At 28.9% G+C, this 17,190-nt stretch overlaps 3 protein-coding genes across 6 annotated transcripts in view; 1 reads left to right on the top strand and 2 right to left on the bottom strand.

Annotated features, from left to right (window-relative positions):
- The window catches only part of LOC119606763, a 105,741-nt gene that overhangs the window by 34,520 nt on the left and 54,031 nt on the right, over positions 1-17,190 (top strand). Inside the window, exon 1 of one of the 4 annotated variants that reach the window (XM_037960341.1) lies at positions 10,300-10,857. The exons of the other annotated variants lie outside the window; for them this stretch is intronic. The gene's annotated coding sequence lies outside the window, so the exon portion shown is untranslated. Of the gene's footprint in view, positions 1-10,299; positions 10,858-17,190 lie in introns of those variants that run through there. 4 annotated transcript variants of the gene reach the window in all.
- LOC119606767 lies at positions 13,078-13,760 on the bottom strand. Its single transcript, XM_037960350.1, has 3 exons — positions 13,583-13,760; positions 13,333-13,514; positions 13,078-13,273 (listed from the first exon to the last, which is right to left on the bottom strand). The coding sequence occupies exons 1-3, from the start codon at positions 13,656-13,658 to the stop codon at positions 13,148-13,150; spliced, it is 384 nt and encodes a 127-aa protein (XP_037816278.1). The 5' UTR covers positions 13,659-13,760; the 3' UTR covers positions 13,078-13,147.
- On the bottom strand, positions 13,820-14,804 carry LOC119606766. The gene is made up of 3 exons (XM_037960349.1): positions 14,616-14,804; positions 14,328-14,548; positions 13,820-14,085 (listed from the first exon to the last, which is right to left on the bottom strand). Exons 1-3 carry the CDS (start codon positions 14,674-14,676, stop codon positions 13,963-13,965), a joined length of 405 nt encoding a protein of 134 aa, XP_037816277.1. The 5' UTR covers positions 14,677-14,804; the 3' UTR covers positions 13,820-13,962.

Below are 17,190 nucleotides of genomic sequence, written 5' to 3'. Positions count from 1 at the left end.
AGAACTGAACTAGAACTGAACTAGAACTGAACTAGAACTGAACTAGAACTGAACTAGAACTGAACTAGAACTGAACTAGAACTGAACTAGAACTGAACTAGAACTGAACTAGAACTGAACTAGAACTGAACTAGAACTGAACTAGAACTGAACTAGAACTGAACTAGAACTGAACTAGAACTGAACTAGAACTGAACTAGAACTGAACTAGAACTGAACTAGAACTGAACTAGAACTGAACTAGAACTGAACTAGAACTGAACTAGAACTGAACTAGAACTGAACTAGAACTGAACTAGAACTGAACTAGAACTGAACTAGAACTGAACTAGAACTGAACTAGAACTGAACTAGAACTGAACTAGAACTGAACTAGAACTGAACTAGAACTGAACTAGAACTGAACTAGAACTGAACTAGAACTGAACTAGAACTGAACTAGAACTGAACTAGAACTGAACTAGAACTGAACTAGAACTGAACTAGAACTGAACTAGAACTGAACTAGAACTGAACTAGAACTGAACTAGAACTGAACTAGAACTGAACTAGAACTGAACTAGAACTGAACTAGAACTATTTTATATAATTTTGTTAGAAATTTATCGCTTTTGCAAACGAAACACTTCTCCTACTTTCATTACTATCTGTAAAACAATTCCATCTCTTCATATCTAATTTCATTTTATGAATGAAACTAAACTAGTGAAAATCAATCAGGCTCCTGTTAAACAAAAATAGATATGACTTGTTGCAAAAACCATAAGTAGTTAAATTATAAATACAATCTATTGCCGCCTTAAGTGACTCTAATCGTACTATCTAATCAACAGATGAGTATAAATTTTATTTTTACATTATATATGAACATATATTGTGGTACTTCTTTTTATTTTTAAATCTTGTTTATGATGTTTAATATTATTACTTGTACAAAGTCTTACTTACAATCATCATCATGCATGACTCGAGTAATAAATACAAGAAAACATTGGTAGATTTAAGTCTGACATTATTTTCTTACATTAATGTGCGTAAAAATTTAGACAAACAAAACCAACAAGAGATGCTGGTTGCTGTTGATGCCGCAGATGATGATGATAAATGTTGCAAACAATGTTGTATGAGGAAAATTGCAAGTATTCGTGTTAAATATTCAATATTTTTTCACTTTCATTTGTTGATTGTGGTAAAACGAGGGCAGATAGGGAATTATAGTGTGATGATGATTGAGCTCTGATTATTGTGATGTGTTTGATCGTGATGGTTTAACTTAAAAATTACAAAACACAAAAGTGGAATTGTTTGGATAGTAAGTAGTGTTTCCAATGGATTTTACTCTTCTTCGAAGGATGTTTGGATTCATTTCACATTTATCACTGCCCTCGTTTTAATTCAATAGCTAAAATTTAAAATCAGTGCAACATTTATCGTCTTTATACATTTTTCTTTTCATAGTTTTGAATTTACAACGTTGTTGCCTTTGTTTGTTTTCGTTGATCCGTTGTTAACTGTGGCATTTATCATCTTGAAGTTGCACTCTTGGCTTTTTTTCATATTGTGCATCATTTTGCGTCTTTGAATGAATATGTATTCAGTGTGGCACTCTCAACAAGATACAAGATCGTTGGTGCGTCTGTAAATGATCAGTTGATTATGTTTGTGTTTTTTTATTTTCGCAATACTAGAGTCTTGAAAAAAATGGTTTATTTATACAAAAATTCGTTTTCATTTAATTGCCTTTGGCATTACAGTTAAGGAAAAAAGTATACACACTCGATCGCTGAGAATTCAGATTTACTCCGATATTTCTAAATATTTGCCTTTCGAATGTATGATTTTATACTTTTTTATCGATATTCAAAATATTCTAGGAATGAAGATCATGATTTTTAAGGATCCTTTCACGATCATTATTTTGCATGTAATTTAACACTATAGCAGAAGACAGTACAAAAAAAAAAGAAAACTGAACTAGAACTGAACTAGAACTGAACTAGAACTGAACTAGAACTGAACTAGAACTGAACTAGAACTGAACTAGAACTAGAACTGAACTAGAACTGAACTAGAACTGAACTAGAACTGAACTAGAACTGAACTAGAACTGAACTAGAACTGAACTAGAACTGAACTAGAACTGACCTAGAACTGAACTAGAACTGAACTAGAACTGAACTAGAACTGAACTAGAACTGAACTAGAACTGAACTAGAACTGAACTAGAACTGAACTAGAACTGAACTAGAACTGAACTAGAACTGAACTAGAACTGAACTAGAACTGAACTAGAACTGAACTAGAACTGAACTAGAAAACTAGAACTGAACTAGAACTGAACTAGAACTGAACTAGAACTGAACTAGAACTGAACTAGAACTGAACTAGAACTGAACTAGAACTGAACTAGAACTGAACTAGAACTGAACTAGAACTGAACTAGAACTGAACTAGAACTGAACTAGAACTGAACTAGAACTGAACTAGAACTGAACTAGAACTGAACTAGAACTGAACTAGAACTGAACTAGAACTGAACTAGAACTGAACTAGAACTGAACTAGAACTGAACTAGAACTGAACTAGAACTGAACTAGAACTGAACTAGAACTGAACTAGAACTGAACTAGAACTGAACTAGAACTGAACTAGAACTGAACTAGAACTGAACTAGAACTGAACTAGAACTGAACTAGAACTGAACTAGAACTGAACTAGAACTGAACTAGAACTAGAACTGAACTAGAACTGAACTAGAACTGAACTAGAACTGAACTAGAACTGAACTAGAACTGAACTAGAAACTGAACTAGAACTGAACTAGAACTGAACTAGAACTGAACTAGAACTGAACTAGAACTGAACTAGAACTGAACTAGAACTAACTAGAACTGAACTAGAACTGAACTAGAACTGAACTAGAACTGAACTAGAACTAACTAGAACTGAACTAGAACTGAACTAGAACTGAACTAGAACTGAACTAGAACTGAACTAGAACTGAACTAGAACTGAACTAGAACTGAACTAGAACTGAACTAGAACTGAACTAGAACTGAACTAGAACTGAACTAAACTGAACTAGAACTGAACTAGAACTGAACTAGAACTGAACTAGAACTGAACTAGAACTGAACTAGCACTGAACTAGAACTGAACTAGAACTGAACTAGAACTGAACTAGAACTGAACTAGAACTGAACTAGAACTGAACTAGAACTGAACTAGAACTGAACTAGAACTGAACTAGAACTGAACTAGAACTGAACTAGAACTGAACTAGAACTGAACTAGAACTGAACTAGAACTGAACTAGAACTGAACTAGAACTGAACTAGAACTGAACTAGAACTGAACTAGAACTGAACTAGAACTGAACTAGAACTGAACTAGAACTGAACTAGAACTAAACTAGAACTGAACTAGAACTAAACTAGAACTGTTCTAGTTCCTCTAGTACTCAATACAACTAGACTTTAAGAGCTGTGATTTGCTTGATCGTGAAAGTAATCATGGTATTAATACTTTTTTACTTAACTGTACTAATTTATGTATAAGTATGTATTTATTTGATCTGTTTTGTACTTAATACCTACTTTCATACAAACATATTTCTTCATCACAGTTCATCTCTTGCAACATTAATTTCTCAAGGAAGGAGTGTTTTATAAATAAATTTATTTTTATAGTAATTTTTTTCTTTTCTGTTTCATCCCCTTAATCTGTATAATTTGTCTCTTGTTTTTCCGTTTATTTATTATGATTTTTGTGTATTTAAATTTTTTAATTAAAAAATTTTTTAATTTATTTTTATAATGAACCTATTTTTATTATTCTCCTTATATCACAAGATATTTTTTTCGTATTTATGGGTAGTCATTATTTTATTGTTTAACTTGGGTCGTCGGTCGGTACTTTTATATTTTTGTAATGACATTGATAAATTAATTTTAATAAAGAAATGTATGCTGTTTTAATATATTTGGCATACATTTATAAAAATAGCTCAAAACACTACAGAATTCCAACTTATGAGCATTGAAGCTGCTAGGAAAAGACCTCACAGTCCTGATTGCGATAATTGTTTGAAAACTTTTACCAATGAACTAATTTATTATATTTTTATCCAGTAGAAGTCCTAGAGAAGTGCTAAATATTATAAGCTCTATAACCTGTACCCTGCAACCCGATAACTAAAATGAAATCATTGTTATATTACTCAGACATTTCTTCTATCTGTAACCGTTTCGTAAAACTCTCTAAAAGATGTTCTTTCGATTTTTTATGGATGTAACAAATCTGTCTGTTATTTATTAAATATGCAGCAAAACATCCCTGCCAGTTTGAATAATTATTAAAATAATCTTTATAGCAACAAGTTCGAAATGAAATGTGCAAAAAATTACTAGAAAAACATAAATTCAAAATTCAAAGACTGTTTGAAAAAACAACAACAACCACCAAATAAAGTCTAGTCAAAAACTTTAGTAGCTTCACCACCAACAACATATACATGTGGTTATTGTGTTATGTATGTAGTACCTACTGGCCATGGAGGCAACTGAATTTAATCATACGATCAAGATGAAGATGATTATACTCAGATACTTTAGTTGGGAATATGTGTTGTAGTTGTTGTTACTGGTAACCAGTACATGATGATGATTGTTGGTGGTGGTCATGTTGAGATGTTGAAGAACTTGTTTATTAACTCACAACTCTCAACCTCCTCCCAGGTATTTTTTGCTTTCGATAAAATACTTACAACATATTTTTTTTGACTCATGCCAAGAAGTTGTTGAAAATACAAGAAAATAAAGGCATAAATAAAAAAAGCGAAGGCAAAAAAGCTCCTTTGTATAGTTGTAGGTAGATTAGGGAGATACTCATAAGATCCTTTCTTTAAAGACTTTTTCGGTGATAGAGACTAATAGATAGGTGATTAAAAATAATAGATGTAGAATAATATATATGTAATAGAGAATAGAATGACAGATAGGTGATCGAGAATGACAGATAGGTGATCGAGAATGACAGATAGGTGATCGAGAATGACAGATAGGTGATCGAGAATGACAGATAGGTGATCGAGAATGACAGATAGGTGATCGAGAATGACAGATAGGTGATCGAGAATGACAGATAGGTGATCGAGAATGACAGATAGGTGATCGAGAATGACAGATAGGTGATCGAGAATGACAGATAGGTGATCGAGAATGACAGATAGGTGATCGAGAATGACAGATAGGTGATCGAGAATGACAGATATATAGATAGATAGATAGATAGATAGATAGATAGATAGATAGATAGATAGATAGATAGATAGATAGATAGATAGATAGATAGATAGATAGATAGATAGATAGATAGATAGATAGATAGATAGATAGATTAGATAGATAGATAGATAGATAGATAGATAGATAGATAGATAGATAGATAGATAGATAGATAGATAGATAGATAGATAGATAGATAGATAGATAGATAGATAGATAGATAGATATATAGATAGATAGATAGATAGATAGATAGATAGATAGATAGATAGATAGATAGATAGATAGATAGATAGATAGATAGATAGATAGATAGATAGATAGATAGATAGATAGATAGATAGATAGATAGATAGATAGATAGATAGATAGATAGATAGATAGATAGATAGATAGATAGATAGATAGATAGATAGATAGATAGATAGATAGATAGATAGATAGATAGATAGATAGATAGATAGATAGATAGATAGATAGATAGATAGATAGATAGATAGATAGATAGATAGATAGATAGATAGATAGATAGATAGATAGATAGATAGATAGATAGGTAGATAGATAGATAGATAGATAGATAGATAGATAGATAGATAGATAGATAGATAGATAGATAGATAGATAGATAGATAGATATATATATATATATATATATATAGATAGATAGATAGATAGATAGATAGATAGATAGATAGATAGATAGATAGATAGATAGATACTTATAATCTGTATAAGAAAATCTCATTTCTGAAATAATTCTGCATATGAAGTAGTATCCGAAGAGGTCAACTTCTAAAGTCCCTCCCTAATACCCATCTGTCGGCTTTTGGCAAAAAAAACGATGAGAAAAAAAAGAAAAGTTTTAAATTTATAAAATGTTAAAAAATACACACAATCAAAATGATTGGTGGCAATTTGTAAGTAAAATGTTCAAAAGATAACAACAACAATAAAAAGAAAACGAACAGGCCCAAGTGTACAAAAAAAACTTCGAAGAAAAAAACAAAAAATGATTATGAAAACATTTTCCCTCTTACAGAGCCAACAACTTTTTATCAGTTTTTTTTTGCAATTTTTTTGCGATATGTGTCAGTTTGTTATGAAATCTTTTTCTTTACAAACTGATGTGTATTTAACAAGAAAAATGTCTTAACATATGGTAAAACAGGATACTAAAACACATTAATAATTTCAAATTGAAATCAATCGAACGTTAAAATATTTAAAATTACATTAAATTGTAATTAATGAAATGGAATACAGACAAAAAAACGCACATTTTCCTAACGTTGGTTTTTTTTACTTGGTCAACGCCAGTTTGTTAACTGGTCTGTCTGTCTTATGTTAGTTTTGTGTAATTTCCGTTAAATGTTGAGACAAATTTGTTTGTCAAATGCTGCTTATTGCTCAGCAATATTTAATAACATTTTCATCAGACAATTTTTCTTCATAACAACTGCTGGTTTTTTTCTTGTTTTTTTTTTCGACCATAAAATTCACTTTCAGTTAATTTAATTTTAAACTCCTTATAAAATTATGCGTAAAACAGGAATTTTTGTGTTGCTGTGGCTGCATTGAAAATGAAATTAAATGTTTCTGCAACATGTTGCCAAAGATTTATTATCGAACATGTTGGTTGTTTATGTTTGATTGTGTTTTTTTGACGTTTTCAGTTTTTGTTATTGTTTGATTGCAATGTAAACAAATAATTTTTGTTAGTGTTTTTCTAAAGCAGGCACAGTGGGTTTGGAAAAATCAAGATGTTGGTTAAGAGGTTACTCGAAGAAGGTAGACGATAGATATAATGGAGGTGCATGCAACTTTTGTTTTAAAGCCAATTGAACTTTTAGATAACAGCGCCTTCGCACAGCTATAACATCTCAAATATGGCCTAAAACTTTTTTTAAGTTTTTAGAAAATTTTTAGAATTTCACAAAAGTTTGTATAAAATTATAAAAATTGTTTGTGAATTAATTAATTTCACTAATCTCTGTGTTATTTCTTGAGCTGATTGCGAATATGGAAGTAAAAAGTCGTATCACAAATCAATTTTCCACATTTTGATCTTTTAGTCCTCTGACTGCATACTTGTGCTATGTTTCCACTGAGGCGTTTTGAGCAAATCTAGTGGATTTGGGCAAAACTAGTTGAGATCGTATATATTTGCCATACAGTTTTGACAAATCCAAATCTTCTTAATCTGCTAGATTTGAATTTAAAACATGTCAAAAATTTTTTTTCGAACAATATTTGCCTCACTAAAAAGGGGCGTTTTATCATGTCGACGCCTACTTCTTATGTTAGTGCTAAATTATTATTATTGACTAAATTGCGAGTCAATTTTACAAATTATTTTTAAATGTATTAAAATTTATAACATTTTAATATAGTTTTTATGATAACCATGCCCACAAACAAACATTTCGCCCACTTTTTGCTATTATTTTTTTACTTATTTAGTAAAACCGTTTAATGTATGCAAATATTTAAAACTTTGGAACTCTTCTTGGAAGTCCATTATGAATTATGAATAAATTAAATTTCCCGTTATTCCCTATTTTGTTACTATTTTTCCCTAATGAAATAGCAAATATTTTGATTCAATACATTTTTCAAAGTTATAACGTAATTTAATAGGTATACGTCAATAAATCGAAAAAGTTGTCTTAATGTGCTAAAAAAAGTACCAAAAATACAGTTTTCTTAATTTTTCACCCAAAAAGGAGTGAATTTTAAATAAAGTTCGAAATAGGTGTCTTTTTATTTTAAAAGACATATTCAAAATATTTACAAAAATTGTATTATGCTTATTAGTTAAAAAGTTATAAAGAGCCAAAAAGGTACCAAAATCCCATTGTTACACACTTCCAACAATTAAAAGTACGAATTTCAAAAAACTACCAGGCACCCATCTGCTTATTTTAAGAGTAAGATAATTAAGAAAACCGGGTTTTCCCTTTTTTACCCATAAATGTACAAATTTTTACAAATCCCTTCTTAGTGGATCTGCCAAAAACACATCCATGTCAAAATTTCATGATTCAAGGTTCAGCCGTTTGGGCTGTGCGTTGATGAATCAGTCAGTCAGCAACGATACTCTTATATGTATATGTATGTATATAGATTCGATGACATTTTGCGAGAAAATGGTGGGTGATAAGACTTTTAAATAGTTAATTTTTTTCATTAAATCTTGTTTGAAAAAAGTGTATTTAAATTACAAAACTTTTATAGAAAATTTTTCCTTTTTATACCACTGTTCCTACACATAACCCGCATCAAACATGTGTGAGAGCGTATAACACTTTTCTTTTCAAACCTCCCACCGCACATAAACACAACATGTTGCAAATTACTTCATACCTGCTAGCATAGACAACATGTTGGATAACACCATAAACATTTACTTGTACAAACACCTTGTTGAGAATGCAACCTCTAGAGTGGATTTCAATAGCGTGACAACCTTTGAAACGAAAGGTACAAAATGTTAAAATTAACGGATAAAGAAAAAGACAATTTAATAAAAACGTTGTTACTAATATAACAACATTTGTTGAAGAAAAAACGCAAGCGCGAAAGAAAGTCTTAATAAATGTTTAATAATAATAAAAAGAAGTAACAATAAAAAACGTGTATAAATAGTGAAACAGAATAATATTTAATTTAGTGACTAAGAGAAAAAAATAACACACTAATGAATAACTAATGTAATAAATAACCTTTAATAAAAGAAAATCGATCAAACTTGGAATTTAACAAGTAAAAGAATTTCATTTAAAATAACAAAAGAAAAAAAATTATATAAAAAATCAATTTTTTAATAAAAAAGTTTTTGGAATACTTTTCTTGTTGTGTGTGTTAAATTGTATATAGTGAACAACAACAACAATAAAAAAATCCATTAAATTTAGCAACATTTGCTTAATTTCAAAAAGAAACGTCAAAAAAAGTTTTTGCTGCTGTCAGTTTTTATGTAACATTTTAAAATTCTTTTTTAACATTTTTAAAAATTGCATTTTGCTGTTGATTTATTAAAAATTATATGCGTGTGAATAATTTTTTTCTTCAAATCATTTAAACAAGCAAAAGTGTTAAATTTCTTTCACTTTTAAAACTAAACAAAAAAAAATCAAGCTAAACTGTGCACACTTTTTGTTATTAAATCAAAGAAAAGTGTTGTTAATATCAGTTGAAATTTGCTAAATTAACGAAATTTTTAATTAGTTTAAAATATAAAGTGAAAATTTTCTATAAATTCTTAAATATTGCAACAAAGTTTAAACAAAATTTTACATTAAATCAATGAAAACATTTGTTAAATGAAATTTTTAATCATTTGCAAATAATAAATAAATTTTACATTAAATCAACGAAAAGTTTTGTTAATTGAAATTTTTAAAACATTTGTGAACAAATAATAATAAAATTTTACATTAAATCAACGAAAAGTTTTAATCATTTGCAAACAAATATCGAAACAAAATCTACTGTTAATAAAAAAATACTCAAGTTTTACGAAATACTCATGAAATTTTTGAAATTTAACAAAGATTGAACACAAATTTTAATAGATATTGAACGATTCAAACACACAAAGTTTAAGTAATTTAAAACAAAATATTGAAGTTTAAATACAATTGAAATAAAGCTTTTAAAAGCTTTTTAGTTTAACAACATTGTTTACAGTTTTACATCAAATCGATTAACAAGTTTTAATTAAAACTTTTAATTAAAGCAACGAAATAAAGAAATAAATGGATAACAACAATTTTCTCAAGATTTTGCAAACGTTTTGAAACAATATTTAAAAAAACAAGTTTAAATTTGAATAATATTAAAAACAAAATTAAAGAAATTTTAATAAATTAACAATTTAATTAAACTAAAGCCTGAAAATAATAAAAGTTTTAATAATTTTAAACAAAACGCTCAACTGTGCAATAAAATTTCAAATTAATTAATAATAGAAAATTCTAAAAAGTAATTTTCTATAAAAATTCAAATCTTGCCAAATTTAAAAAGAAAATTTAATAAAAATTTAAAAGCTTAAAAAAACTAACAGTATTTTAATAACTATTTAGCCAACAACTTAAAAAGTAAACCACTAATTAAACAAAATTCTATAGAAATTTTTAAATAAAAATCCACAAAACCTGAAATACATATTTCAAAATCCACAGAAATTTAACTAAATTCTAGGAATTACAAAAAAAACTCCTACAAAATCTAAATAAATTTGATGATAATTTATAAAGGCATTATAAAACCCCCCTAAAAAAACACTTAAAAATCAAATGAAGGTTTAAAAAAGTTTTAAAAACAAAACCGAATCATAAAACAAGTTCTAATAATCATAGAAACAACACTTTCTTAATATTTGCAATATTTAAAAAAAAGAAATAAAATGATTAAAAACTTCAACATTAATAACAATTAGAGCAAAGACTATAAGAACATAAAAAAAGAAAGAAAACCCGCATAAATTATAAATAACCAAAAACATCTGAAGAAAAATCTTAAACAGCAGCAGCAACAGCACAGCAGTCATAATTTAAACAGTTTTAAGGTCTATTAAATTTTAAACCCAGCAAACCTAGTAAAGTGGAAAAAAAGTATACCTGCAATACTGCACTTCTATTTCATTATCTTCATCATAATTATAATAATTAATGTGTTAAATTTTTCTTTTTAATTTTCAAAATTTTTTCACATTATTTTATTATAATTTTTTTTTCTTGTTTAAACAATTTGTTTAATTGCTTGTTAATTGAAAGAAACAAAAAAAAAAAACAAAATGTATTTAATACAGGTGAGCTTATTTTTTTGTGTTTATGTTATTATATGATTTATTTTCTAAATATTTTTTGTTAATTAAGTTATTTTATTAACCAGAGGCTATTTATTTGAATTTTTTTTATACTGTTAAGTTTATTATGTAAATTTCTCTTTTTTTTTCTTACTTGTTTTGTTTATAAATTGCTAACAGGTTTTTGTTTAATTTTTTTTTTTTTCAAAAATAATGTTTAATTTTTCTATACAAGAAATATAATTAAAAGAAATTATCCAAAATAATGTCTAAGAATTTCAATTGTTTTTTTTTTTTAAGAGCGGATAGTGGCCTTAGGCTGAGAAGGCAAATGAACTAGATTAGTACTTTAAGGCAGAATTCTTAAAGAAGCTTAAAGAATTAATTCTTTTTAAAATTATTAATTTATTAGAGAATTATTTTCGAACGCTTTAAAATATGAATAATTTAGACCTGCTTGTATAGACTTCTTGTATAGATTCCTAATTATACAAAGTTTAATAAAAACGTGAAACGGATAATTGAAAACAACGAGGCTCCCTAATTATCAATATAGTCCAGACTATAGACAAGGCTATAGTCCAGACTATAGACAAGGCTATAGTCCAGACTATAGACAAGGCTATAGTCCAGATTATAGACAAGGCTATAGTCCAGACTATAGAAAAGGCTATAATTCAGACTATAGAAAAGGCTATAATTCAGACTATAGAAAAGGCTATAGTCAAGACTATTGACAAGACTATAGTCCAGACTATAGACAAAGCTATAGTCCAGACTATAGACAAGGCAATAGTCCAGACTATAGACAAGGCTATAGTCCAGACTATAGACTAGACTATAGTCTAGACTTTAGTCAAGGCTATAGTCCAGACTATAGACAAGGCTATAGTCCAGACTATAGACAAGGCTATAGTCCAGACTATAGACAAGGTTATAATCTAGATTATAGACAAGCCTATATTCCAGTCTATAGACAAGTTTATAGTCCATTCTGTAGACAAAGCTATAGTCCAGCCTATAGACAAGGCTATAGTCTAGTCTGTAGACAAGTCTATAGTCTAGTCTATTGACAAGGCTATAGACCAGTGTATAGACAAAGCTATAGTCCAGTCTATAAACAAGTCTAGTCTATAGACAAGGCTATAGTCTAGTCTATAGACAAGGCTATAGTCCAGACTATAGACAAGGCTATAGTCCAGACTATAGACAAGGCTATAGTCCAGACTATAGACAAGGCTATAGTCCAGACTATAGACAAGGCTATATTAAGGACTATAGACAAGGCTATAGTCCTGTCTATAGACAAGCCTATATTCCAGTCTATAGACAAGTCTATAGTCCAGTTTATAGATAAAACTATAGCCCAGTCTATAGATAAAACTATAGTCCAGTCTATAGACAAGGCTATAGTCTAGTCTTAGACGAGGCTATAGTACTGTCTATAGACAAGCCTATATTCCAGTCTATAGACAAGCCTATAGTCCAGTTTATAGATAAAACTATAGTCCAGTCTATATATAAAACTATAGTCCAGTCTATAGACAAGGCTATAGTCTAGTCTATAGACATAGCTATAGTCTAGTCTTAGACGAGGCTATAGTACTGTCTATAGACAAGCTTATATTCTAGTCTATAGTCCAGTCTATAGACAAAACTATAGTCCAGACTATAGTCAAGACTATAGACAATGATATAGTCCAGTCTATAGACAAGGCTATAGTCCAGACAATTGCTAAAGTCCAGACTATAAATTAGTCTATAGTTCAGACTATATATTAATCTATAGTCCAGACTATATATTAATCTATAGTCCAGACTATACTGCAGTCCAACCTGTAAACTAAACTATAGTACAGATTTTATACTGGGCTATGGTCCAGACTATGGAACTAAAATCAATCACGGCCCAAGTTTTGTGTCAGTTTTACTTACTTAAGGATATTAATAACTAGTCCACAACAGATGTAATTATTACACATCCTAAATCCTTTCTTTAAAAAATACAAATTCTTTTATAAGTCAAAACAAAACACTACAAAATTTTCTTTTATTTTTTCTGCACCATTTCCTTGACTTCGAGCTGTCTCGTTAAGGCTTTATGTGATGAACGTATAGTCATTAAAATGCCGGTTAGTAAAATACAAAATTCCAAAATTTTCGCACGATAAAAAGTCTAGAATTATAAATAAAAGTAATAAAATCGAACCATTTTCTTCCCCCAAAAAAACTTACTTTTCTTATATACGAAGGCAAAGTTTCCACATCTCGAACACTATGCCATTCTAGACCTCTATACAACCAATATGAAGGCCAAGCTATTAGACCTGTGATCAGGAAAGGAGATGAAGAACGTAGTTGTTTTTCGAATTCAGAACTTTGCATTACTAAACGTAAATCTTCTCCCAAGTTGGGTTCTATAGGAAGGAAAATAATTATAATTGGAATTATGGTTGGAAATTCCCTTTAGGTTTTTAAAACTCACTTTTATGGACATTCTTCGTAAACACATAATTGTAAATATGATTGTAAACATCTTGAAATATGCTTAAAATGGCCATTTTACAAAAAAAAATTTATTGTTTTTTTTTTTCAAAATTTAAGTTTATTTAAAGTTTTTATTTTTATTTAATTTTTTTTAACGCATATTTAACGAAATAAGAAAAATAATAGAAAATTTAATAATAAACTTCAAAAAGTTTATTTTTTTTTATAAAAATAACGTAATTTATTTGTTATAGAGTTGTCAAATGTATATATTTTTTAAAATATTTTTTATTGAGAGTGTTTTTCTTCTCTTCTTTTTAATTTTGAGTATTTTTTAGATCGAAAATTTTTAAAGAATTTTATCTGATTTTGATTTTCTTAACGTTTAATTTGATTGGAGGTATTTTCCACAATTTCCGTTCTACTATTCTCCATTAGAGAAGCCACTGTTAAGCCAAACATTATTATGGAAAATTGCATAAATTTGGCCTGCAAATAGGTCTGAAATTAGATAAGAAATTTAAAGAAATTCTGAAATACTTTTGATCATTTATCCGAAAGAATATAAACGAAAATTACTTCCCGATGAAATCGGGTTTATGATAAACAGATTTCATTACTTCTTGATTTAATATATAGGACGAAAATTTAAATTATCGGCTACGAGGTCCCAACATGTGAACATCGTTATTTAATATAAATCCGAGACCCAGAGACCGGAAATATTGGAATTAAATACTTACCTTTTGTATATACATGGGTAATCTGGCATTTTGTCTATGACTACTCCATTCCAGCCCTCGGTATAACCAAAATATAGGCCAAGCTATAAAACTGGCCATTATATAGGGTTTAGTTTGTTCTAGCTTTTGCTGAAAGCCTACAGGCATATTATTATTAATGAACTCATTGAATTGTTGACTAAAAACATAAAATTGTGAAAATTTATTTGCCGCAGGCTCCTCTAAATGTAAAGAAAAGATTTATATATCACTGGAAAGCTTAAGAATAAATTTAAATCCTATATTTACCATTTTTAGTTTCTTTGGCAACGATATCTGCTTCTGATTTCTTAAAAGGCCAAAAATGCATTATGATTTTGAAATTTTTTTGATGATTTTTATTTAAATTTTTTTTACTATTTTTTTAAGAAAACTTTAAAATTTTTAATGTAAAATTTTATGAAATTTCTTTTTGACTTTTTTTTTACTAATTTCAAATATAAACTTCAAAAGTTTTGGTTACTTTTAGTACATGGTAGTGAGTTACCATATTATATAATTTAATGTACAGTATTTAATAAAAGTCAGGGGGTAACTGAAAGATTTTCTCACAATCTTCAGGTGACTCAGAGAAATTACATAAGAATATATTCTCAACAGATCTTCGAAATGGGTGAACATTTACGAGTTTAGTTTGAATTTAAACTACGCTAAGCATTGCTGCAGAGCACGAATACTAATCGTCTTTTCATCGTTTTGCCAGATCATCTAAGCTGAATGATCGTAGCTAAACTTTTGTCTTGACTGTGAATAACCCGCAGGTCTACTTTATAACAATTTATTACCTGAACTATTATCGAAAATTTTCACAGATCTATAGTTCAACTTATCAAGACTATGTACTGAACTATAGCCGAGATTACTCACTTAAATACAGTTGACGCTAAACTATGGTTGGGACTATAAACTAAACGAAGACTGTTGACTTAAGTTGGTCTGTAGTCGAGACTATTAACTGAACTATGGTCGAGACTATCGACTGAACTATGGTCGAGACTATCGACTGAACTATGGTCGAGACTATCGACTGAACTATTGTCGAGAATATAGTCAGGACTATAAATTGAAGTCGAGACTATAAATTATATTTCAATTAATTATAGTTCAAGACCATAGACTGAACAAGTCGTGACTATAGACTGAATTAAGTCGACTCTATAATCTGTACTGAATAGCGGATACTATAGACTGAACTATAGTCGAGACTACAGCCTGCGCTATTGTTGATACTGTCGATTGAATTGTAGTCAAGACCATAAACCGAACAGTAGTCATGACTATAGACTGAAATCTGAACTATGGTCGAGACTATGACTGAACTATAGACGAGAATATAGATTAAAATATAGTCGAGATTATAGATTAAAGTATCGTCGAAAGTATAGACCGAACTATTGTCAAGACTATAGACTGAACTATAATAGAGATTACAAACTGAATTATAGTCAAGACTATATAATGAAATATGAGTTTATAGATTGATATATAGTCCAGACTATAGGCTAAACCATAGTCAAGATTACAGATTGAACTATTGTTGACAATATTGGTGTTAGAACACGACTAATTAGTTAGAATAGCATAGTATTTGTATATGATCGCATTCAGCCCCCACAGTACATTAGAGGCGATCATAAACGATCATCTGAACATATACTGTTATACTTAATGTTAAGTTCTGAAGCAATTAAGCTTATCATTAACGAAAGTTTAAACCCATTAAATGATTTCAAATTTTAATCTAGAACTCTTCTAGAAAAGATCAAAAACGTTGTATCTATTACTTAACATTGTCTATATACTTTTAACGCCCACTTCAATCATATAAACAATTTCAATTCTGTTAAACACCCAACATTATCTGATGGGAGTTCTCATAATATACTTAAGTAAGTATATTGAAAACAATGCCATCATCCTAAACATGCAATCATAACATCATGTTTATTTCTTAATTTTTTTTTTTAATTTTCTCAAATACAAAATTTATTAAACTTTAAAAACGAACAATAATAACAAAAACCAAATAAATTCTTACGGTTCTTTAAACAAATGCCAAGTCATGCAAAACTAAGTAGAAAGAAACATTTTGATTTTATGTCTCAGTTGTTTGTTTGTTACTTTATTACCCACCACTTCACTACTCCTCTGAGACCAGTTAAATGCAATTGCTAGCAATTGATTCACATGCATGCGTGAGTTTCATAACATTGGTATTGCTGACAAATTGCTACGAGTTGAAGAAATCTTGATATGGTTCTTTAACAATTATGAGGTGGTCACATACATAATTTTGAATAGTATTCCAAACAGGGTGCTAAGCTTAAAAGTTTTCCATACAAAATTTAATATTATTGTTTATTTTGAAAACCCCCCTGTTATCGTAAAACTTTTCTTTTGAAGTGTATTTGTTGTTGAAAATAATAAATCGTTTGCCATTGTATTAACGTTTTTTTTTCTTCTCCAATTCCGTTATAAACTAAATACTTGTCTTAAACTGAGACTAAAATTATTGTATTGTCATTTATTTAAGACTCGTTCGTTATTGGCCATTAGTCTGTCTGTCAGCTAGACATACTATAAACCAGACAGACATCATTAAATCAGTCATTTGTTCTTTCATGTGCAACATTTGCTTATAGTTTTATTACTTTTTAATTTGTTTTCTTTCTTTTTTTGTAGACGATTTAATGCCAAGTTTGTTTTCTGTTAAAAATTCAATTGAAATACATTAAATTCTACAATGATTAGACAATAATTTTTTAAGAGAATTTAACCTCAATAACTTTTAAGGATCGAAAGAAAAACAATTATTTGAAAATTC

The sequence above is a fragment of the Lucilia sericata genome, unplaced genomic scaffold (assembly GCF_015586225.1).
Source record: "Lucilia sericata isolate MDLA Ls3-8-SP2 unplaced genomic scaffold, ASM1558622v1 Contig000620F_arrow, whole genome shotgun sequence".
Taxonomy (NCBI): Eukaryota; Metazoa; Arthropoda; class Insecta; order Diptera; family Calliphoridae; genus Lucilia; species Lucilia sericata.
The sequence above is the reverse complement of the archived record's forward strand: the minus strand, read 5'-3'. Positions and strand labels throughout refer to the sequence as shown.